The sequence below is a fragment of the Passer domesticus genome, chromosome 34, assembly GCF_036417665.1.
Source record: "Passer domesticus isolate bPasDom1 chromosome 34, bPasDom1.hap1, whole genome shotgun sequence".
NCBI lineage: Eukaryota > Metazoa > Chordata > Aves > Passeriformes > Passeridae > Passer > Passer domesticus.
In genome coordinates this window covers 1,026,269-1,049,760 of record NC_087507.1, presented here as the reverse complement: position 1 = coordinate 1,049,760, position 23,492 = coordinate 1,026,269, and the positions used below count along the sequence as shown (strand labels likewise).

General features: G+C 59.9%; 1 protein-coding gene across 1 annotated transcript; it reads left to right on the top strand.

Annotated features, from left to right (window-relative positions):
- The first annotated feature begins 3,210 nt into the window (after positions 1–3,210).
- On the top strand, positions 3,211–22,848 carry MAP2K7 (mitogen-activated protein kinase kinase 7). Its single transcript, XM_064402050.1, is given in 13 exon segments — positions 3,211–3,364; positions 7,275–7,322; positions 10,928–11,063; positions 12,688–12,754; positions 13,034–13,147; positions 14,401–14,520; positions 15,576–15,683; positions 16,953–17,132; positions 19,023–19,103; positions 20,099–20,241; positions 21,074–21,119; positions 22,580–22,682; positions 22,685–22,848. Coding segments are annotated over 13 exon segments (1,302 nt in total). The 5' UTR covers positions 3,211–3,240; the 3' UTR covers positions 22,717–22,848.
- The last annotated feature ends 644 nt before the right edge of the window (positions 22,849–23,492 follow it).

Sequence of the window (23,492 nt, the reverse complement as noted above, 5' to 3'; positions counted from 1 at the left end):
GTGTCCCCCTGTCCCCGTGTCCCCCTTTTCCCTGGGGTGTCCCCACTGGGGTGTCCCCCTGTCCCCCTTGTCCCTGGGGTGTCCCCACTGGGGTGTCCCCCTGTCCCCGTGTCCCCCTTGTCCCTGGGGTGTCCCCACTGGGGTGTCCCCCCTGTCCCTGGGTGTCCCCAGTGCCCCTGACCACACCTCCTACCTCCACCCTCCCCGTGTCACCCCGGGCTCCATCCCCTGTCCCCCAGGTGTCCCCCTCGCCATGGCTGTCCCCCCATTGTCCCCGTGTCTCTTTGTCCCTGCAGGTGTCCCCAGATGCCATTTCCCCCACAGATAGCCCACCCCACCCTCCTCCATCGCCCGGGGCTGCTCTAGCTTCTGTCCCCTGGCTGTCCCCGTGACTGTCCCCGTGTCCCTCACTGTCCCCTGTCCCCCATGGCTGTCCCTGTGACTGTCCCCTGTCCCCATGGCTGTCCCCATGTCCCTCACTGTCCCCATGTCCCCAATGTCCCCAGGAGATCGACGGCAAGTCGCTGCTGCTGATGCAGAGGGCCGACGTGCTCACGGGGCTCTCCATCCGCCTGGGCCCCGCGCTCAAGATCTACGAGTACCACGTGAAGCTGCTGCAGCGCAGCCACTTCCAGGACGAGGAGCCCCCCCCGGAGCCCTTCCCGGCCTGAGAGACCCCCCCCGGACCCGCGGGGACACCCCCAGACCCGCGGGGGACCCCCAGACCCGCGGGGACACCCCGGGATCCAGGAGGGCTCCTCCCTCCCCCCGCTGCTGCACACAGAGACTTTGGGGGGTGGCTGTGGGGGTCCCACCCCTTTTTGGGGGGCCCCACCTCTGTTTGGGGGGTCCCACCTCTCTTGGGGGGGCCCCACCTCTCTTTGGGGGGCCCCACCTCTCTTTGGGGCAGTCTCATCCCTATTCAGGGGGGTCTCGCCTCTCTTTAGGGTCCCACCTCTAATTTTGGGGGGGGTCCTGCTCTCATTTGAGGGGGTCCCACCTCGCTTTGAGGGGGTCTCATCTCTGTTTTGGGGGGGGTCCCATCTTTCTTTGGGGGTCCCACCCCTATTTTGGGGCTCCCACCCCTCTTTGAGGGGTCTCTCTTTTGGGGGGGGGGACACCCCTCTTTTGGGGGGGTCTCACCCTTGATTTGGGGGGCGTCTCCTTGGGGACCCCTCTTTCAGGGGGGTCACTTCTCTTTGGAGGGGTCCTCCCCTCTCTTTTTGGGGGGGTCACCCCTCTTTTGGGGGGATCCCACACTCTGAGGGGGTCACCCCTCTCTTTTGGGGGTCTCCTCTCTCTGGGGAGCACTGGGAGTGGGGACACCCCGCTCCTCGTGGGGTCACCCCAGTTTTGGGGGGCCCCTGGGGGCGGGGTCACCCCTCCTTGAGGGAGCCCCCTTTTTAGGGGATCCCCCTTTTCTTGGGGGGGATTTTTACGCGGGGGGAGGGGGTTGGGGGGCTCTGCCCGGAGATGTTTTAACCTTCCCCAGCCCGTGCCCCCCCCCCAAATTGGGGTGCGGCCCCCCCACCCCTTGGCCACGAGGGGGGAGCCCCCGAACCCCCCCGCAGTCTGTGCCCCCCCCTTCCCCGGGCCTGGCTCGTTTTGGGTTTTTTTAAATAAAAACGGAAAATGAAATAAAATCACCACAAGATCTCGGGGTTCGGGGCTTTTGGAGGGGTCCCCAGCCTCGGGGGGAGCTCCCGCCTTAGAGCCCCCCCAAAAGGGGCTGGGGTGGGATGGGGGGGCCACGGGGGGCATTTGGGGACCCCCGGGGGGGAGGGTGCTGCGCATGCGCTGACCCTCCCGTCCGGCAGGGGGCGCCAGGCACCGCAGGGAGCCGCTCCTTCCGCCGCTGTGCTGTATCGCGCCCTCCTCTGCGCATGCGCCATCCAGCAGCCGGAGATGCCACGCCCCCTACGGCGGCCGGCAGGGCCCAAAAGCCGCGCTCCATAAACAAGGCTGAAAAACGGCCTCAGCTCCTCCCAACAACCCCAAGAAACACCCCCCGAACAGCCTCAGCTCCCCTAAACTGCCCCAAACACCCCCCGAACAGCCTCAGCTCCTCTAAACTGCCCCAAACACCCCCCGAACAGCCTCAGCTCCCCTAAACTGCCCCAAACACCCACCCCGAACAGCCTCAGCTCCCCTAAACTGCCCCAAACACCCACCCCGAACAGCCTCAGCTCCCCTAAACTGCCCCAAACACCCACCCCGAACAGCCTCAGCTCCCCTAAACTGCCCCAAACACCCACCCCGAACAGCCTCAGCTCCTCTAAACTGCCCCAAACACCCACCCCGAACAGCCTCAGCTCCCCTAAACTGCCCCAAACACCCACCCCGAACAGCCTCAGCTCCCCTAAACTGCCCCAAACACCCACCCCGAACAGCCTCAGCTCCCCTAAACTGCCGCAAACTGCTCCAGAACAGCCTCAGGACGCCCAAACTGCCCAAACAGCCCCAGAACAGCCTCAGGCTTCGCCAAAGGAGCAGCAACTGCCCCCAAACCAGCCCAAACTGCCCCAGGACAGCCTCAGACGCCGCTAAAGCCACAAATGCCCCAATGCTCCCAATGTGTTTCGAGCCGCTCTGACACATCCTCGGCCCCCAACGGCCCGTCCGACCCACAGGACCCCTAAACAACTCCCAGCTGCCCCCACATGCCCGTAAGGGCCCATAAACGTTTATATAGGATCGCCCCATTCCGTGTCCCCCTACGGCGGCCGGACAGGCCCAAAGTCCCTCTGCTGCGCGCGTGCGCAATGGCTGTTCCCTGGCGAAGATGGCGGCGTCCGTGTTCCCTCTTTCCGTAAGCGGGCAGCGCGGCCACAAAGCCGCCGGCGCTCTCCCCACCCCGTCACCCGCGTTTCCACGGCGGCCAAAGGAACCCAAACCCCTCCTTGTCCTCCCTTCAGCTCTGCCCCATCCACAGCAGGGCTGAGGCACCCAACGGCCTCCTGTCGTCGCGCGCATGCGCAGTAATGGCTCTCGAGGCGAAGATGGCGGCGCCCATGGATCGAATCCACAACACCGCGCTGTGCGCATGCGTATTACGCGTCCCGAGGAAAGATGGCGGCACTCACCGCTCCAGTCCACAACTCTTGCTTGGGCGCATGCGCATTACGGTCTCCGGCGGGAAGATGGCGGCGCCCTCCGCTCCCTCCCTCCGTACGGCGGCCGGCGGGGGCGCCAAGCCCCGCCCCTTGAAGGCCCCGCGCATGCGCGACGCGGGGAGGGAAGATGGCGGCGTCCTCGCTGGAGCAGAAGCTGTCGCGGCTGGAGGCGAAGCTGAAGCAGGAGAACCGCGAGGCGCGGCGGAGAATCGACCTCAACCTCGACATCGGCCCCGCCCGCGCCCGCCCCAGTGAGCGGGGCCGGGGGGCGGCGGGAGCGGCGGGGGGGGGCGGGGCGGCCGCGGGGAGGCCGCGCTGGGGGGGGGGGAGGGGAGGGGAGCGGGGCCGTGAGGGGAGAGCGGGGCTGGGGGGGAGGGGAGCGGGGGAGGGGGCGCTTTAGGGGGGGGAGGCGGGGCTGGGGCGTCCGGGGCAGGTCTGGGGTGTCCGGGGCAGGTTTGGGGTAAATTTGGGGTGTTCGGGGCAGGTTTGGGGTGTCCGGGGCAGGTCTGGGGTAAATTTGGGGGTGTTCGGGGCAAATTTGGGATGTCCGGGGCAGGTTTGGGGTGTCCGGGGCAGGTTTGGGGTGTCCGGGGCAGGTCTGGGGTGCCCGGGGCAGGTCTGGGGTGTTTGGGTCAAGTTTGGGGTGCCCGGGGCAGGTCTGGGGTGTTTGGGTCAAGTTTGGGGTGCCCGGGGCAGGTTTGGGGTGTTTGAGGCAGGTTTGGGGTGTCCGGGGCAGGTTTGGGGTGTCCGGGGCAGGTTTGGGGTGTTTGAGGCAGGTTTGGGGTGTCCGGGGCAGGTTTGGGGTGTTTGAGGCAGGTTTGGGGTGTCCGGGGCAGGTTTGGGGTGTTTGGGGCAGGTCTGGGGTGTCCGGGGCAGGTTTGGGGTGTTTGGAAGAAATGTGGGGTGTTTGGGGCAGGTTTGGGACAAATTTAGGACATTCGGGGCAAATTTGGGGTGTCCGGGGCGGGTTTGGGGTGTTGGGGGCAGTTTAGGAACGTTTGGGGGCAGGTTTAGGTTGTCTGGGGTGTTTAGGGCAGGTTTGGGGTGTCCGGGGCAGGTTTGGGGTGTTTAGGGCAGGTTTGGGATGTCCGGGGCAGGTTTGGGGTGCCCGGGGCAGGTTTGGGGTGTCCGGGGCAGGTTTGGGGTGTCCGGGGCAGGTTTGGGGTGTTTGAGGCAGGTTTGGGGTGTCCGGGGCGGGTTTGGGGTGTCCGGGGCGGGTTTGGGGTGTTGGGGGCACTTCAGGAACGTTTTGGGGCCGTTTGTGGGGCCGGGGTGGTTTTAGGAGACCTCCGAGGCTGTTTTGGGGCGTTTGGGGCCATTCTGGGGTGTCGGGGGCAGATTTGGGGTGCTTAGGGCAGTCTAGGGACATTTTGGGGCAGTTTTAGGGGTTTGGGAGCGTTTTGGGGCAGTTCTGGGTGGTTTGGGGTGCTGGGGGCACTTTTGGGGTTCGGGGACATTTGGAGGTGGTTTTGGGGCTGTTTGAGGACACTTTGGGGTTGTTTTGGGGTGGTTTGTGAACATTTTGGGGCTGTTTGGGGCCATTTTGGGGTTTTGGGGGCAGTTTAGGGACATTTTGGGGCTGTTTGGGGCCATTTTGGGGCACTTTAGGGACATTTTGGGGTGTTTGGGGGGGCTCTGGGGGGGATCCGAGGCTGTTTTACGGTTTCAAGGACAATTTGGGGCCTTTCAGGAGGATTTAGGAACATTTTGAGGTGTTTGGGGCAATTGAGGGTGATTGGAGGGCAGTTTGAGGCTGTCTTGGGGTATTTGGGGTCGTTTTTGTGGGGTTTGGGGCACCTTAGGGACAGTTGAGGGTCTTTTTGGGGCACTTTTGGGGTGGTTTGGGAACATTTTGGGGAAGTTTTGGGGCAGTTTTGGGGCAGTTTAGGGACATTTTGGGGCCGTTTTAGGATATTTGGGACATTCTAGGGACTTTTTGGGGCAGTTTTGGGGTGGTTTAGGGATATTTTGGGATGTTTGGTGCACTTGAGGGACATTTTGGGGTGGTTTGGGAACATTTTGGGGCAGTTTTGGGATATTTGGGGCAGTTTAGGGACATTTTGGGGCAGTTTTAGGATATTTTGGGGTATTTGGGGCAGTTTAGGGACATTTTGGGGCAGTTTTGGGGCAGTTTAGGGACATTTTGGGGCAGTTTTGGGATATTTTGGGGTATTTAGGGCAGTTTAGGGACATTTTGGGGCAGTTTTGGGGCAGTTTAGGGACATTTTGGGGCAGTTTTGGGATATTTGGGACATTCTAGGGACATTTTGAAGCCATTTTAGGATATTTTGGGGTATTTGGGGCACTTCAGGGACATTTTGGGGCCGTTTTGGGGTATTTGGGGCAGTTTTGGGGCAGTGTAGGGACATTTTGGGGCAGTTTTGGGGTGTTTGGGGCAGTTTAGGGACATTTTGGGGCAGTTTAGGGACATTTTGGGGCAGTTTTGGGACATTTTGGGGCAGTTTTGGGACATTTTGGGGCAGTTTTGGGGCAGTTTAGGGACATTTTGGGGCAGCTTTGGGGTGTTTGGGGCAGTGTAGGGACATTTTGGGGTATTTGGGGCAGTGTAGGGACATTTTGGGGCCGTTTTAGGATATTTTGGGGTATTTGGGGCACTTGAGGGCCATTTTGGGGCAGTTTTGGGATATTTGGGGCAGTGTAGGGACATTTTGGGGCAGTTTTGGGGTGTTTGGGGCAGTGTAGGGACATTTTGGGGCAGTTTTGGGGTGTTTGGGGCAGTGTAGGGACATTTTGGGGCAGTTTAGGGACATTTTGGGGCAGTTTTGGGGTATTTGGGGCAGTGTAGGGACATTTTGGGGCAGCTTTGGGGTGTTTGGGGCAGTTTAGGGACATTTTGGGGCAGTTTTGGGGCAGTTTAGGGACATTTTGGGGCAGCTTTGGGGTGGTTCAGGGCAGTCCTGGCTGGTTTCGGGGCTGGGGGATTTGGGGGGTTGGGAAGGGATTTTGGGGTTTTTTGGGGGGCTCTGGGGGGGGCTGGAATGGGATTTTTGGGGGTTTCCCCCCAGTTGTCACCTCGAGGATCCCCCTGCAGGTAGGACCCCCCTGGGATCATTCCCAGCAAATTTGGGGGATTTTTGGGGGATTTTCCAGGCTGGGGGGAGCAGCCCCCCCTCCCCTTCCCATTTTCCCCCTCCCCCCTTTCAAATTTAAGCTGATTTTTGTCCCCCAGATTTAAATTAATCCCCCCAAATTTCGATTTCCCCCCAAATTCATTCCTCTCCCCCCAATTTAATGTGATTTCCCCCAATTTAAATTCATTTCTTTGCCCCCAAAGTTATTTTTCCCTCTGAGTTTCCCTCTGTCCCTCCCAGGCTCATCTCTGTCCCGTCACCAATTTAATTTCATTTTTATTTAAATTTTATTTAAATTTTTGTCCCCCCATTTCATTCCTGTCCCTCCAACTTCAGCTCAGTTTCATTTTCTCCCAGTTTAAATTCATTTCTGCTCCCCCTGATTAAAGCTCATCCCCCCAATTTAATTAATTCCCTAATTGAAGTTCATTTTTGGTTCTCTCAGTTTAAATTCTTTTTTTTCCAGTTGAAGACAATTTACATTTCTGCCCCCAATTTGAATTAATTTCTTCCCCCCTTTTAAATTAATTTCCCCACAATTTAAATTAATTTCTGTGTAAGTTTTAATTTAAATTTACTTTTCTCAATTTAAAATAATTTTTCTTCTTCAACTTAAATTAATTTCTGCTTCCAATTTTAACTTTATTTCCCCAAACTTAAATTCATTTTTGCCCCAAATTTAAATTATTTTCCCAATTTCAATCCATTTTTGCCCCCAATTTAAATTATTTCCCCCAATTTAAATTCATTTCTGAGCCCCAATTTCAATTAATCCACCCGATTTAAATTGATTTCCACCCACAATTTAAGTTCATTTTCCCCAATTTCAATTAATTTCTGCTTCCCAATTGAAATGAATTCCTGCAATTTAAGTTAATTTTCCCTCCCAATTTAAGTTTTTTCCCCTAATTTGCATAATTCCTGCCCCCGTTTTATTAACGCCCCCACCCCCAATCCTTCCCTTTTTAATTTTTCTCTTTTTCTTTCTGTTTTGTTCCTTTTTTTTTTTTATTTTTTTGTTCTTTCCCCCCCATTTTTTATTTTCCCCCCGCCCCTCCCCCATCTCCAGTCATCGTCATCACCCTTAGCCCCGCCCCCGCTCCGTCCCAGCGAGCAGGTACCTCCCCTCCCCCCCCCCAAACTGGGGACCCCTCCCCATTTAACCCCCCCCGTGCCTCAGTTTCCCCCTCGTGGCAGCTTTACCCCTCCCCCTCCCCAAACTGGGGACCCCTCCCCATTTAACCCCTCCCCCCCCCGTGCCTCAGTTTCCCCTTTGGAGCATCTTTACCCCTCCCCCCCCCCCCCCAGATTTGGGGACCCCCTCCCCCCATTAACCCCCCCAGCAGTTTCTTTGCCCCTCCCCCACCCCGGAATGCCCCCTCCCCCCCCGAATGCCCCCCTGTGTCCCCTCCCCCCTGGCTGTGGCATGGAGTGCCCCCCCGGCCCCGTGCAGCATGCGGCCGCTCGGGACGGGGAAAATGGGGGGAAAACGGGGGGAAATGGGAAAAATGGGGAAAAATGGGAAAAAATGGGGGAAAAATGGGGGGAATTGGGGGAAAAATGGGGGGAATTGGGAGGAAATGGGAAAAAAATGGGGGGAATTGGGAAAAATGGGGGAAATTGGGGGGGAAATGGGGAAAATGGGAAAAAACGGGGAAAAAATGGGGGGAATTGGGGAAAAAATGGGGGGAATTGAGGGGGGAAATGGGAAAAATGGGGGGAATTGGGAAAAATGGAAAAAAAACGGGAAAAAATGGGGGGAATTGGGGAAAAAATGGGGGAATTGGGAGGAAATGGGAAAAATGGGGGGAATTGGGGGGGAAATATGGGGGAAAATGGAGGGAATTGGGGAAATGGGGAAAATGGGGGGGAAATGGGGAAAAATGGGGGGAATTGGGAAAAATGGGAAAAAATGGGAAAAAATGGGGGGAATTGGGAAAAATAGGGGAAATTGGGGGAAAAATGGGGGGAAATTGGGGGGGAAATTGAGAAAAAATGGGGGGAATTGGGAAAAATGGAAAAAAACGGGAAAAAAATGGGGGGAATTGGGGAAAAAATGGGGGGAATTGAGGGGGGAATTGGGAAAAATGGGGGGAATTGGGGGGAAATGGGGAAAAAATGGGGGGAAATTGGGAAAAATGGGGGGAATTGGGAGGAAATGGGAAAAATGGGGGGAATTGAGGGGGGAATTGGGAAAAATGGGGGGAAATTGGGAAAAATTGGGGTAATTGGGGGGGAAATGGGGAAAAATGGGGGGAATTGGGGAAAAATGGGAAAAAAATGGGGGGAATTGGGGAAAAATGGGAAAAAAATGGGAAAAAATGGGGGGAATTGGGGGGGAAATTGAGAAAAAATGGGGGGAATTGGGAAAAATGGAAAAAAACGGGAAAAAAATGGGGGGAATTGGGGAAAAAATGGGGGGAATTGGGGAAAAAATGGGGGGAATTGAGGGGGGAATTGGGAAGAATGGGGGGAATTGGGTGGAAATGGGGAAAATGGGGGAAATGGGGAAAAACTGGGGGGAATTGGGAAAAATGGGAAAAAAAATGGGGGGAAATGGGGGAAATTGGGAGGAAATGGGGGAAATTGGGAAAAATGGGTGGAAATTGGGGGGGAAATATGGGGAAAAATGGGGGAATTGGGAAAAATGGGGGGGAATGGGAGAAAATTGGGAAGAACCAGGGGAAATGAGGGGAAATTGGGGAGGAATTGGGGGAAATGGGGAAAAACTGGGGGGAAATGGGAGAAAAATGGGAAAAAACAGGGAAAGTTGGGGGAAAATGGGGGGAAGGGGGAAAAATGGGGGAAATGGGAAAAATTGGGGGGGAATAGGAAAAATGGGAGAAAATTGGGAAAAATTGGGGAAAAATGGGTGAATTGGGGAAAATTTGGGGGAAATCAGGGGGAAATGGGAAAAGGGGGGGGAAATTAGGCAAATTGGAAAAAAATGAGGGGAAATAAGGAAAAACAGGGAATGGGGGAAAAGGGGGGGGGAATGGGTGAAATTTTTGAAAAATAGGAGGAAATTGGGGAAAAACGGGGAAATGGGGGGAAAATGGGTGGGGGGGAATTGGGAAAAATGGGGGAGAATGGGTAAAATTGGGGGAAAACCAGGGGGAAATGGGGAAAAACTTGGGGAAATTGGGGAAATGGGGGAAAAGTCAAGGAAATGGGGAGAAATGGGTGGCAAATTTGGGGTAAAATTGGGAAAAACAGGGAAAATGGCGGGGGAAATGGGGAAAATTTAAGAAAAATGGGTGGGAAAGTTGGGGGAAATGGGGCAGAAATGGGAAAAAATGTGGGGAAAAAGGATGAGAATGGGTAAAAATTGGGCTAAATGGAGGAAACTGGGGAAAATGGAGAGGAAATTGAGGGGAAATGGGGAAAAATGGGGATGGAGGGGGGCTGGGAATGGGGAATATTGGGGGGAGGGGGAAATGGGATGGGAAAGGGAAAAAGTGGGGCAAAAATGGGAAAAATTGGGGGAAGTAGGAAATGGGAAAACACGGGGAAAAATGAGGAAAAGTGGGGCAGGAATGGTAGAAAATGGGGGGGTAGAGAAATAGGGCAAGAATGGGGGAAATGAGGAAAAATTGGGGAGAATTTCAGGAAAAAGGGAAAGGGAGGGGGAAAATGGGGCAAGAATTGGGAAAACGAGGCAGGAAACTCCAAAATGAGGAGAAAAAAGGAAAAAATTGGGGGCTGTCTCTGCCCCTCCAGTTTATGGGGATCTGACCTCCCCCCCACCAATTTGGGGGTTTTGATGAATTTCTCACCCTATTTTTGGGGTCCTGATGTTTTTTCTCCCATTTTTGGGGCTCTGACCCATCCCCCATCGTTTTTGGGGTTCCTGACACAACCGTTCCGTATTTTTACATTCCTGACAAGTCTCTCCTGAGTTTTGGGGTTCCTGACCGGTTGCTTTTTCCCTTCACCCCAATTTTGAGGTTCCTGGTGGGGTTTTTTTTCTTCCCCCCATCCTGGTTTTGGGGTTCCCGACCAGTTTTCCTCTCCCCCCACTTGGATGTTGGGGTCCCTGCTGTGTCTCCCCCCCATTTTTGGGGTTCTCCCCCCTTTTTTGTGGCACCTGATCCTCCTGCCCCCATAGGATTCTCTCCCTATGTTTGGGGTTCTCTCACAAATTTTAGGTTCTCTCCCTGTTTTGAGGCTTTCTCCTCCGTTTTTTAGTTCTCTACCCAAGTTTTGGGGTTTTGTCTCCCACCATCTTTGCTGTTCTTTCCCCATTTTTAGGTTTCTCTCCCATTTTTTGGGTTCTCTATTTTTGGGGTTCTCTCCCCATTTTTAGGTTTCTGTGCCCTTTTTTGAGTTTTCCATTTTTGGGGTTCTCTCCTCATTTTTGAGGTTCTTGTCCATCTTTGAGGTTTTCTTCCCTTTTTTGCGTTCTCCATTTATGGTGTTCTCTCCCCATTTTTGGTATTATTTCCCCTTTGTTTGGGTTCTCCATTTTGGGGTTCTCATTTTTGGCATTTATTACCCTTGTTTTGGATTCTCCATTTTTGGGGTTCTGTGCCCCATTTTTAGGGTTCTGTCTCTCCCTATATTGAGGTTTCTCTCCCCTTTTTTGGGGTTCTCCATTTTTGGGGTTCTCCCTATTTTTGGGGTTCTCCCTGGTTTTTGAGGTTCTTGTTTTTGGGGTTCTTCCTGTTTTTGGGGTTCTCTCCCTGTTTTCTGGGGGGTCACTGACTCTGCTCTCCCCCCCAGCCCTGCAGCTGCCCCTGGTGAGCGAGGGGGGCCGGGGGGGGACCCCCGAGAGCCCCCAGCCCGCGCCTCCCCCCCGGCCCCGGCAGATGCTGGGGCTGCCCCCGCCCCCCTTCCTGGTGCCGCGCAGCCTGGAGAGGTGAGGACACGCCCCCGAGCCCTGATTGGCTGCTGGGGGAGAGCCTGGGAGCTGATTGGCCAATGGGAGAGAACCTGTGTGCTGATTGGCTGATTGGGGAAAGCCTGGGTGTTGATTGGCTGATGCGGGAGAGCCTGGGAGCTTGTTGGCTGATGGGGAGAGCCGGGGCGCTGATTGGCCAGTGGGGGAGGCCCTGGGTACGGATTGGCTGACTGGGGAAAGCCTGGGTGCTGATTGGCTGATGCGGGAGAGCCTGGGAGCTGATTGGCCAATGAGGTAGACCCTGGGAGCTGATTGGCCAATGGGGTAGACCCTGGGTGCTGATTGGCTGATGCAGGAGAGCCTGGGTGCTGATTGGCCAGAAGGGCTGGGGGATCCTGTGCCCTGGTTGGCCTGAGGTTTAGGAGATTCTGTGCCCTGATTGGTTGGAGGTTTGGGGAGATCCTGTGCTCTGATTGGCTTGAGCTTCATGAGAATCAAAGCTTGATTGAATGGAAGTCCAGGGGAATCCTGTGCCCTGATTGGCCAACAGCCTGGAGGGATCCCAGGCTCACATTGGCCAGAGGAGGGTCGCACTTCCTGATTGGCTAGAGCTCTGTGTGGACCCTGTGCTATGATTGGCCAGAGTTATGGGGAGATCCTGTGCTCTGATTGGCCCACAGAGGATCCCATGCTTCTATTGGCTAGGGGAACAGCCTGTGACCTGGTTGGCCAGAGGCTTTGGGGGGATCCTGTGCTCTGATTGGCCAGAGATCCTGTGCCCTGATTGGCCAGAGCTCGGGCAGGATTCTGTGCTGTGATTGGGTAGAACTCCAGGGAGATAACGTGAGTTGATTGGCCAAGGAGGAGGCTTGTGCTGATTGGCTGGATGGACAGGAGTCTGCAGCTGGTGATTGGTCGGAGTTTCCAGGAAGATCTTGTGCTCTGATTGGCCAGAGAGTCTAGGGAGATCCTGTGCTCTGATTGGCCAGAGATCCAGTGGGACCGTGTGTTCTGATTGGCTGGGCAGGAGGCTTTGCGCAGTGGTTGGTCAGGTGTTCAGAGCCTGCGGTGCTGATTGGCTGCTGCTCTGAGGGCTTGTCGGCCCTGACTGGCCAGAGCTCGGGGAGTGGTGTGTTCTCATTGGCCAGGAATGAGACCACTCTCTTTGGGATGATCTCAAGCAGTGATTGGCTGGAGCAGAGCAATCAGCTGCTGATTGGTTGATGGTTCAGAGGATCCCCGTTGCTGATTGGCCTGGTGGGCAGGAGAGCTGTGTGCTCATTGGCCAGCAGTGGGAGAGCTCCCTGGGTGCTGATTGGCCAGGCAGGTGGGATTTCCTGTCCTGTGATTGGCCAGAGCTGTGATTCCCTGTGTGCTGATTGGCCAGGCTTTCCCCATGCCCTGAGATGATTGGCTGAGTTCTCCTGTTGCCCTGACCTGATTGGCTGAGCTTTCCCCATACTCTGAGCTGATTGGCCGGGCTCTTCTTGTGATTGATTGGGCTTTCTCCTGAGTTGATTGGGCAGTGCCTCTCCTAGTGCCCTGAGCTGATTGGCTGAGCTTTCCCCACGCTCTGAGCTGATTGGCTGGGCTCTCCCCATGCCTTGAGCTGATTGGCTGAACTCTCCTGTTCCCCTCCTAGCATTGAGATCGACCAGAAGCTGCAGGAGATCATGAAACAGACGGGGTACCTGACCGTGGGGGGACAGGTGAGTCAGGGGTACCTGACCGTGGGGGGACAGGTGAGTCTGGGGGGGACAGGTGAGTCTGGGGTACCTGACCGTGGGGGGACAGGTGAGTCAGGGAGGACAGGTGAGTCAGGGGGTACCTGGCTGGGGGGAACACGTGGGCAGGGTGAAGGGTCCAGGTGAGTCAGGGGGGGTTACCCGACTGTGGGGGGGTTACCTGGCTCTAGGGGACACAGCTGAGGACTGGGGGTGTTACCTGGCCGTGGGGGCCCAGGTGGACCCTGACCCCCCTGTCCCCAGCGGTACCAGGCGGAGATCAACGACCTGGAGAACCTGGGCGAGATCGGCAGCGGCACCTGCGGGCAGGTGTGGAAGATGCGCTTCCGCAAGACCGGCCACGTCATCGCCGTCAAGGTGGGCACCCCCGGGGACACCCGTGACACCTGTGACCCCCTGGGGACATCTGTGACCCCCTGTGACACCCGTGACACCTCTGATACCCAGTGACACTGGTGATACCTGTGACACCTGTGATCCCCTGGGGACATCTGTGGGGCTTGTGACCCCCGGTGACACCTGTGCGCTCTGGTGACACCTGTGGGACTTGTGACACCCCCCCCATGACACCTGTGATCCCCAGTGACACCTGTGACCCCTGGTGTGACACCTGTGCCCCCCGGTGACACCTGTGACTCTCAGTGACACCTGTGCCCCCCGGTGACACCTGTGACCCCTGGTGTGACACCTGTGACTGTCAGTGACACCTGCACCCCCCATGACACCTGTGCCCCCTGGTGACACCTGTGCCCCCCCGGTGACACCTGTGACCCCTGGTGTGACACCTGTGACTGTCAGTGACACCTGCACCCCCCATGACACCTGTGCCCCCTGGTGACACCTGTGCCCCCCGGTGACACCTGTGACTCTCAGTGACACCTGCACCCCCCATGACACCTGTGACCCCTGGTGTGACACCTGTGCCCCCTGGTGACACCTGTGACCCCCGGCGTGACACTGGTGACACCTGTGCCTCCTCCCCATGACACCTGTGCCCCCCAGTGACACCTGTGTCCCCTCCCCATGACACCTGTGCCCCCCGGTGACACCTGTGACTCTCAGTGACACCTGTGCCCCCCGGTGACACCTGTGACCCCCGGTGACACCTGTGACTCTCAGTGACACCTGTGCCCCCCATGACACCTGTGACCCCTGGTGTGACACCTGTGCCCCCCGGTGACACCTGTGTCCCATCCCCATGACACCTGTGACCCCTGGTGTGACACCTGTGACTCTCAGTGACACCTGTGCCCCCCAGTGACACCTGTGCCCCCCGGTGACACCTGTGACTGTCAGTGACACCTGTGTCCCCTCCCCATGACACCTGTGCCCCCCGGTGACACCTGTGACTCTCAGTGACACCTGTGTCCCCCATGACACCTGTGCCCCCTGGTGACACCTGTGACTCTCAGTGACACCTGTGCCCCCCGGTGACACCTGTGACTGTCAGTGACACCTGCACCCCCCATGACACCTGTGCCCCCTGGTGACACCTGTGACTGTCAGTGACACCTGTGTCCCCTCCCCATGACACCTGTGCCCCCCGGTGACACCTGTGACTGTCAGTGACACCTGTGTCCCCTCCCCATGACACCCGTGTCCCTCCGCAGCAAATGCGGCGCTCGGGGAACCGCGAGGAGAACAAGCGCATCCTGATGGACCTGGACGTGGTGCTCAAGAGCCACGACTGCCCCTACATCGTGCAGTGCTTCGGCACCTTCATCACCAACGTGAGCACCTGGGGGGCACCTGGGCACCTGGGGGGGCACCTGGGGGCACCTGGGGTAATGGGCACCCCTACATCGTGCAGTGCTTCGGCACCTTCATCACCAACGTGAGCACCTGGAGGGCACCTGGGCACCTGGGGGGCACCTGAGAGCACCTGGGGCACCTGGGGGGGCCTGGGGTTATGGGCACCCCTACATCGTGCAGTGCTTCGGCACCTTCATCACCAACGTGAGCACCTGGGGGGGCACCTGGGGGCACCTGGGGTTATGGGCACCCCTACATCGTGCAGTGCTTCGGCACCTTCATCACCAACATGGGCACCGGGGGGGGCACCTGGGCACACCTGGAGGGTTGGGGGTGCCTGGATCCATCCATAGTCCCCTCAGTGCCCTCCGAGTGCCCCCAGTAAATCCCAGTGCCCTTCCAGTGCTCTCCCAGGCTCTCCAGTGCTCCCAGTACATCCCAGAGGTGCTGGTGCTCTCTCAGCGCTCCCGGTGTTCCCAGGGCCTCCAGTGCCCTCCCAGTAAACCCAGTGCTCCCAGTCCATCCCAGTACTGTGCCAGCCCTGCCAGTGCTCCCAGTGCCCCCAGTCCATCCCAATGTGCTCTCAGTGCTCGCAGTACACCCAGTGCTCCCAGTGCCCCCAGTCCATCCCAATGTGCTCCCAGTGCTCCCAGTACACCCAGTGCCCTCTTAGTGCCCCATAGTGTTCCCAGTACACCCAGTCCCCTCCCAATGCCCCCCAGTACACCCAGTGCCCTCCCAGTGCCTCCCAGTGCCCCCCAGTGCTCCCAGTGCCCCTCAGTGCCCTCCAGTGCTCCCAGTGCCCCCCAGTGCTCCCAGTGCCCCTCAGTGCCCTCCAGTGCTCCCAGTGCCCCCCAGTGCTCCCAGTACACCCAGTGCCCCCCAGTGCCCTCCCAGTCCACCCAGTGCCCCAGTCCCAATGCACTCCCAGTACAGCCAGTGCCCCCAGTGCTCCCATACACCCAGTCCCCTCAGTGCCCTCCCAGTGCCCCCCAGTGCCCCCAGTGCCCCCAGTAACGCCGCTCTCTCCCAGACCGACGTGTTCATCGCCATGGAGCTCATGGGCACCTGCGCCGAGAAGCTCAAGAAGCGAATCCAGGGCCCCATCCCCGAGCGCATCCTGGGCAAGATGACGGTGGCAGTGAGTGACAGTGGGACACTGGGGACAGCAGGGTGGCTCTGGGGTTCTGGGCAAGATGGTGGCAGTGAGTGACAGCGGGGACACTGGGGACAGCAGGGTGGCTCTGGGGTTCTGGGCAAGATGGTGGCAGTGAGTGACAGCGGGGACACTGGGGACAGCAGGGTGGCTCTGGGGTTCTGGGCAAGATGGTGGCAGTGAGTGACAGCGGGGACACTGGGGACAGCAGGGTGGCTCTGGGGTTCTGGGCAAGATGGTGGCAGTGAGTGACAGTGGGACACTGGGGACAGCAGGGTGGCTCTGGGGTTCTGGGCAAGATGACGGTGGCAGTGAGTGACAGTGGGACACTGGGGACAGCAGGGTGGCTCTGGGGTTCTGGGCAAGATGACGGTGGCAGTGAGTGACAGTGGGACACTGGGGACAGCAGGGTGGCTCTGGGGTTCTGGGCAAGATGGTGGCAGTGAGTGACAGCGGGGACACTGGGGACAGCAGGGTGGCTCTGGGGTTCTGGGCAAGGTGGTGGCAGTGAGTGACAGTGGGACACTGGGGACACCTGGAGCCTTGGGGACATTAGGGAGATTTGGGACAATGGGGGCAGGGGACACATTGGGGGAATTGAGGGCACTGGGGACATGGGGGACACTGGGACAGTGGGGATATTGAGGACAACGGGGACATGGGGGACACGCAGGGTGGCTCTGGGGTTCTGGGCAAGATGTCAGTGGCAGTGAGGGGACACTGGGGACACCAGGGGTGCTGGGGACATTGGGGACAGGCAGGGGGTCCTGGCATTCTGGGCAAGATGGTGGTGATGGTGAGGGACACTGGGGATGCCAGGAGCGTTGGGGACAGTGGGGACAGGCGGGGGGTCCCCAGGATCCAGCGCCCCATTCCCGAGTGGGCAGAGTGACAGTGACAGTGAGCAGGGTGGTGGTGGCACAGAGGTGACACCTGGGGACGGTCACTGCTGTCCCCACAGATGGCGAAGGCGCTGCTGCACCTGAAGAGGAAGCACGGGGTGACCCACAGGGGGACAGGAGTGTCCTGGGCAGGGTGGCAGTGACAGTGAGCGGTGTGGGTGACACAGAGGTGGCACAGAGGTGACATGGGACTGTCCTGCAGATCGTGAAGGCGCTGCTGTACCTGAAGGAGAAGCAGGGGGTGACCCACAGGGGACACTGGGGACAGTCAGGGGGTCTCGGGGGTCTGGGCAGGGTGATGGTGGCACAGGGTGGCACAGAGGTGACACGGGGGACAATCCCTGTGCTGCAGATCGTGAAGGCGCTGCTGTACCTGAAGGAGAAGCACGGGGTGATCCACAGGGACGTCAAACCCTCCAACATCCTGCTGGACGAGCGGGGCCAGGTCAAGCTCTGCGACTTCGGCATCAGCGGCCGCCTGGTGGACTCCAAGGCCAAGACCCGGAGCGCGGGGTGTGCGGCCTACATGGCGGTGAGGGGACACGGGGACACTGGGGACATCCCCTGGGACACTGGGGACATCCCCTGGGACAGTGGGGACATCCCCAGAGCGCGGGGTGTGCGGCCTACATGGCGGTGAGGGGACACGGGGACACTGGGGACATCCCCTGGGACATTGGGGACATCCCCTGGGACATTGGGGACATCCCCAGAGCGCGGGGTGTGCAGCCTACATGGCGGTGAGGGGACACGGGGACACTGGGGACATCCCCAGAGCGCGGGGTGTGCGGCCTACATGGCGGTGAGGGGACACGGGGACACTGGGGACATCCCCTGGGACACTGGGGACACTGGGGACATCCCCTGGGACAGTGGGGACATCCCCAGAGCGCGGGGTGTGCGGTCTACATGGCAGTGAGGGGACACGGGGACATTGGGGACATCCCCTGGGACATTGGGGACATCCCCTGGGACACTGGGGACATCCCCCAGAGCGCGGGGTGTGCGGCCTACATGGCGGTGAGGGGACACGGGGACACTGGGGACATTGGGGACATCCCCTGGGACACTGGGGACATTGGGGACATCCCCTGGGACACTGGGGACATCCCCCAGAGCGCGGGGTGTGCGGCCTACATGGCGGTGAGGGGACACGGGGACACTGGGGACATCCCCTGGGACAGTGGGGACATCCCCTGGGACACTGGGGACATTGGGGACATCCCCTGGGACACTGGGGACATTGGGGACATCTCCTGGGACACTGGGGACATCCCCTGGGACATCCCCTGGGACACTGGGGACATTGGGGACATCCCCAGAGCGCGGGGTGTGCGGCCTACATGGCGGTGAGGGGACATGGGGACATCCCCTGGGACGCTGGGGACATCCCCTGGGACGTCCCCTCGGACACTGGGGACATGGGGACATCCTCTGGGACATTGGGAACATCCCCTGGGACATTGGAGACATCCCCTGGGACACTGGGACAGCCCCCAGAGCGCGGGGTGTGCGGCCTACATGGCGGTGAGGGGACACGGGGACACTGGGGACATTGGGGACATCCTCTAGGACACTGGGGACGTCCCCTGGGACACTGGGGACATTGGGGACATCCTCTGGGACACTGGGGACGTCCCCTGGGACACTGGGGACATTGGGGACATCCCCTGGGACACTGGGGACGTCCCCTGGGACACTGGGGACATTGGGGACATCCCCAGAGCGCGGGTTGTGTGGCCTACATGGGGGTGAGGGGACATGGGGACATTGAGGGGGGCATTGGGGACGTCGGGGACATCCCCCAGAGCATGGGGGGGGTGTGGTCTGTGTGGTGGTGAGGGGATTGGGAGCAGTAGGGACATTGGGGACATGGGGACACAGCCCAGCCCCGGAGTGAGCCTTTGGGGGGGATCAGGGGGGGTTGGGTCCCCAGGGTGGGGGGAGGGGGCTGCACCCCAGGTCTGGGATGGGGCTGTTGGGGGGTCCCCCCAGGTTTGGGGGTGTCAGGGATCCCCTCGGGTTTGGGGGATCCCCCCAGGTGTGGGGCTCTGGGTGTTTGGGGGTGCCCAGGATTTTAGTGTCCTACCCAGGTTTGGGGGTTTTGGGTTCCCAGATTTGGGGTTTGGGGTGTTTGGGGGTTCCCAGCTTTGGGGTTTGGGGGTTCCCAGCTTTGGGGTTCTGGGTGTTTGGGGGTTCCCAGTTTTGGGGGTTTGGAGTTCCCAGGTTTGGGGTTCCCAGGTTTGGCGGTTCCCAGGTTTGGGGTTTTGGGTGTTTGGGGGTTCCCAGGTTTGGGGTTTGGGGTTCCCAGCTTTGGGGTTCTGGGTGTTTGGGGGTTCCCAGGTTTGGGGTTTGGGGTTCCCAGCTTTGGGGTTTGGGGCTCCGGGGCCCTGCCCTGCCCCCAACGCCGCCCCTCCCCCAGCCCGAGCGCATCGACCCCCCCGACCCCACCAAGCCCGACTACGACATCCGCGCCGACGTCTGGAGCCTCGGCATCTCCCTGGTGAGCCTGCGCGCCCCGCGGCGTCCCCAGGGTCCCCACATGTCACCCAGGGTCCCCACAGTGCCCCCAGCGTCACCCAGGGTCCCCACAGTGCCCCCAGCGTCACCCCGGGTCCCCACATGTCACCCCACGGTCCCCACAGTGTCCCCCAGGGTCCCCAGCATCCCCCAGTGTCACCCCAGGGTCCCCAAATGTCAGCCCAGGGTCCTCAGCATCCCTGAATGTCACCCCAGGGTCCCCAAATGTCATCCAAGGTCCCCAGCATCCCCAAATGTCACCCAGGGTCCCCAAATGTCACCCAGCTGTCCCCAGAGCATCCCCAACCTTCCCAGCTGTCCCCAAAGTGTCCCCAACCCCCCCACAGTGTCCCCAGGTTGGCCCAAACCACCTCTGGGTTCTCAGCGTGTCCCCACGGTGCCACCTCAGCCCTGCAGTGCCACATCCCCCTACCAACACCTGTCACCTGTGTGCGTCACACCTGTCACACCTGCCCCTGTCACACATGCCACACTTGTGTCACATCTGTGTCACACCATTACACCTGTGTCACAGGTGTCCACCTGTCCCTGTGTCACACCTGTCCCTGTGTCACCCCTGTGTCCCCAGGTGGAGCTGGCCACGGGGCAGTTCCCGTGCCAGAACTGCTGTCCCTGTGTGTCACACCTGTCACACCTGTGTCACCCCTGTGTCCCCAGGTGGAGCTGGCCACGGGGCAGTTCCCGTACCAGAACTGCTGTCCTTGTCACACCTGTCACACCTGTGTCACCCCTGTGTCACCCCTGTGTCCCCAGGTGGAGCTGGCCACGGGGCAGTTCCCGTACCAGAACTGCTGTCCCCTGTGTGTGTCACACCTGTCACACCTGTGTCACACCTGTGTCACCTGTGTCCCCAGGTGGAGCTGGCCACGGGGCAGTTCCCGTACCAGGACTGCTGTCCCTGTGTGTGTCACACCTGTCACACCTGTGTCACCCCTGTGTCACCCCCTGTGTCCCCAGGTGGAGCTGGCCACGGGGCAGTTCCCGTACCAGAACTGCAAGACGGATTTCGAGGTGCTGACCAAGGTGCTGCAGGAGGACCCGCCCCTGCTGCCCCCGGCCATGGGCTTCTCCGGGGACTTCCAGGCCTTCGTCCGAGACTGGTGGGGACATGGGGACATTGGGGACACGGGGACATGGGAGGGACATGGGGACATGGGGAGACACGGGGACCTGGGGGGACACAGGGACATTGGGGACACGGGGACATGGGAGGGACGTGGGGACACGGGGACATGGGGGGGGACATGGGGGGACACAGGGACATTGGGGACACAGGGACATGGGGGACACGGGGACATGGGAGGGACATGGGGAGACACAGGGACATTGGGGACACGGAGGACATGGGTACCACGGGGACATGGGGGATACCATGGGGACATGGGGACACAGGGCACATGGGAGACACGACACGTGGGGACATACAGGGGACACAGGGACACACTGGGGACATGAGGGGACATGGGAACATGGGGGACACCATGGGGACACAGCAGACACGGGGGACATGTGGGAAACACTTAAGGGACGTGAGGACACACTGGGGATGTCAGTGGGCACGCAGGGGACATGGGGAGACATGGGAAACACAGGGGACACAGGGACATGGGGACACGTGGGGACATCAGGGACACAGAGGACATGGGAACACCAGGGACACACAGGGGATATGGGGACACAGGGGACACACAGCGGGTACAGGGGACATGGAGGGGACACAGCCCCAGGGGTCCCCAAGATGCCACCCCCCTTCTCTGGGGAGCTCCAGGCCTTCGTCAGGGACTGGTGGGGACACGGGACAGAGGGGACGGGGGGGACAGGGGGGACAAGGATACAGGGGGGGACAGGAGAGGGACACTGGGGACAGGGGGGGACATGGGGACGTGGCCTGAGGGTCCTAAAGATGCTCATCCCCCCCATCCCCTCCCCCAGCCTCACCAAGGACCACAGGAAGAGACCAAAGTACAACAAGTTACTGGTGAGCGGCACCTGTGACTGCCACACCTGTCACCCGTCACTGTCACCTGTGACTGCCACACCTGTCACCCGTCACCGTCACCCGTCACTGTCACACCTGTCACCCGTCACTGTCATCCGTCACTGTCACCCGTCACTGTCACCTGTGACTGCCACACCTGTCACCCGTCACTGTCACCCGTCACTGTCACACCTGTCACCCGTCACTGTCACACCTGTCACCCGTCACTGTCACCCGTCACTGTCACACCTGTCACCCGTCACTGTCACACCTGTCACCTGTCACCGTCACCCGTCACTGTCACACCTGTCACCCGTCACTGTCACACCTGTCACCCGTCACTGTCACCCGTCACTGTCACACCTGTCACCCGTCACTGTCACACCTGTCACCTGTCACCGTCACCCGTCACTGTCACACCTGTCACCCGTCACTGTCACTTATCACACCTGTCATTGTCACACCTGTTACCTGTCACTTGTCACTGTCATCTGTCACTGTCCCCATCACCTGTCACACCTGTCAGTGTCACTGTCACACTTGTCACCTGTCATTGTCACCTGTCATACCTGCCACCTGTCCCATCACATCTGTCTCTTCCCCTGTCACATCTCTCTCCTGTCACTCATGTCCCTGGGGACACCTCCCCATCACGGCTGTCACCACAGCCACGGCCACCCCCTCCCTGTCCCCTGTGTCCCCAAGGGCTGTGGTGTCACCTCTGGGGGCACGCGCACCGTGCCACCATCCTTGGGGGTCCCCAAGTCCCTGTCACCTCCCCTACGTGTCTGCAGCTGTGTCCCATGTCCCTGTGTCCCCGAGGCCACATCCGTGTCCTGTGCCCCCGTCCCCACCTTGTCCCCAAACCCTCACCCTCAGTGCTCCATCCCCGTGTCCCCAAGCTTTGTCCTCCATGTCCACTGCTGTCCCCTTGTCCTCGTATCTCCCAGTGTCCCTGCTGTCCCCGATGTCCCCATGTCCCTGCTGTCCCCAATGTCCCCATGTCCCCTGTCCCCATTGCCCCTGATGTCCCCATGTCCCTGCTGTGCCTGATGTCCCATGTCCCCTGTCCCCATTGCCCCTAGTGTCCCCCGTGTCCCTGCTGTCCCCGATGTCCCATGTCCCCTGTCCCCATTGCCCCTAGTGTCCCCCATGTCCCTGCTGTGCCCCATGTCCCTGCTGTGCCCCATGTCCCCATGTCCCGTGTCCCCATTGCCCCTAGTGTCCCCCGTGTCCCTGCTGTCCCCGATGTCCCCATGTCCCTGCTGTCCCCGTTGCCCCTAGTGTCCCCTGTCCCCATTGCCCCTAGTGTCCCCCATGTCCCTGCTGTGCCCCATGTCCCTGCTGTCCCCGATGTCCCCATGTCCCTGCTGTCCCTGTTGCCCCTAGTGTGCCCCATGTCCCTGCTGTGCCCCATGTCCCTGCTGTGCCCGATGTCCCCATGTCCCCTGTCCCCACAGGAGCACACCTTCATCAAGCGCTACGAGACGCTCGAGGTGGACGTGGCCACCTGGTTCAAGGACGTGATGGCCCGGACAGAGTCCCCCGCGCCCGGGGGGGTGGCCTGGGCCACCACCTGCCCTTCTTCACCAGGTAGCGCCCGCCCGGCGCCGCCACGCCCGGCAGGGGACACCGGGGACAGCCGGGACACCCCGGGGACAGCCGGGCCACCTCCGGGACAGGGACAGCGGGGACAGCCCTGGGACACTGCCCGGCGCCGCCACGCCCGGCAGGGGACACCGGGGACAGCCGGGACATCCCCTGTGACACCAGGGACAGCAGGGACACCTCGGGGACAACCAGGACAGCCCTGGGGCACCACCCGGCACAGGGACAGCTGGGCCACCCCCCTGTGACAGGGACACCTGTGACACCCACTAGGGGTGGTGACACCTCTGCCACCTGCTCACGACTCCTCCCTGTGCCACCGCTCCTGTGACACCCAGCGTGATGGTGACACTGCCACGGCCACCACAGCCCCCGCCTGGCCTGGAGTGTCCCCAGCGTGTCCCAGCCTGTCCCTGCCATCCCAGCTGTCCCCTCCCACTGTCCCCATCTTGCCAAGGCGGGGGTGTCCCCAGCCTGTCCCCTCTGTGTCCCCCTGGCCATGCCTCAGTTTCCCACCAGGTCCTGTGTGGGGACAGGACGGGGAGGTGGCACTGAGGGTGTGGCACTCTGGATGTCACACGCGGAGGTGACACTCTGGGAGGTGGCGCAGGGACATGGGCATGGCTGGGGGATGATGACACAGGGGTGACACCGGGGCCTGGGGATGTGACACTCGGCCCCGAGGGGACATTGAGGGGACACGGAGGTGGCACCAGGACGTGGGGACGTACACAGAGATGGCACTCGGGGGACACAGAGATGGCG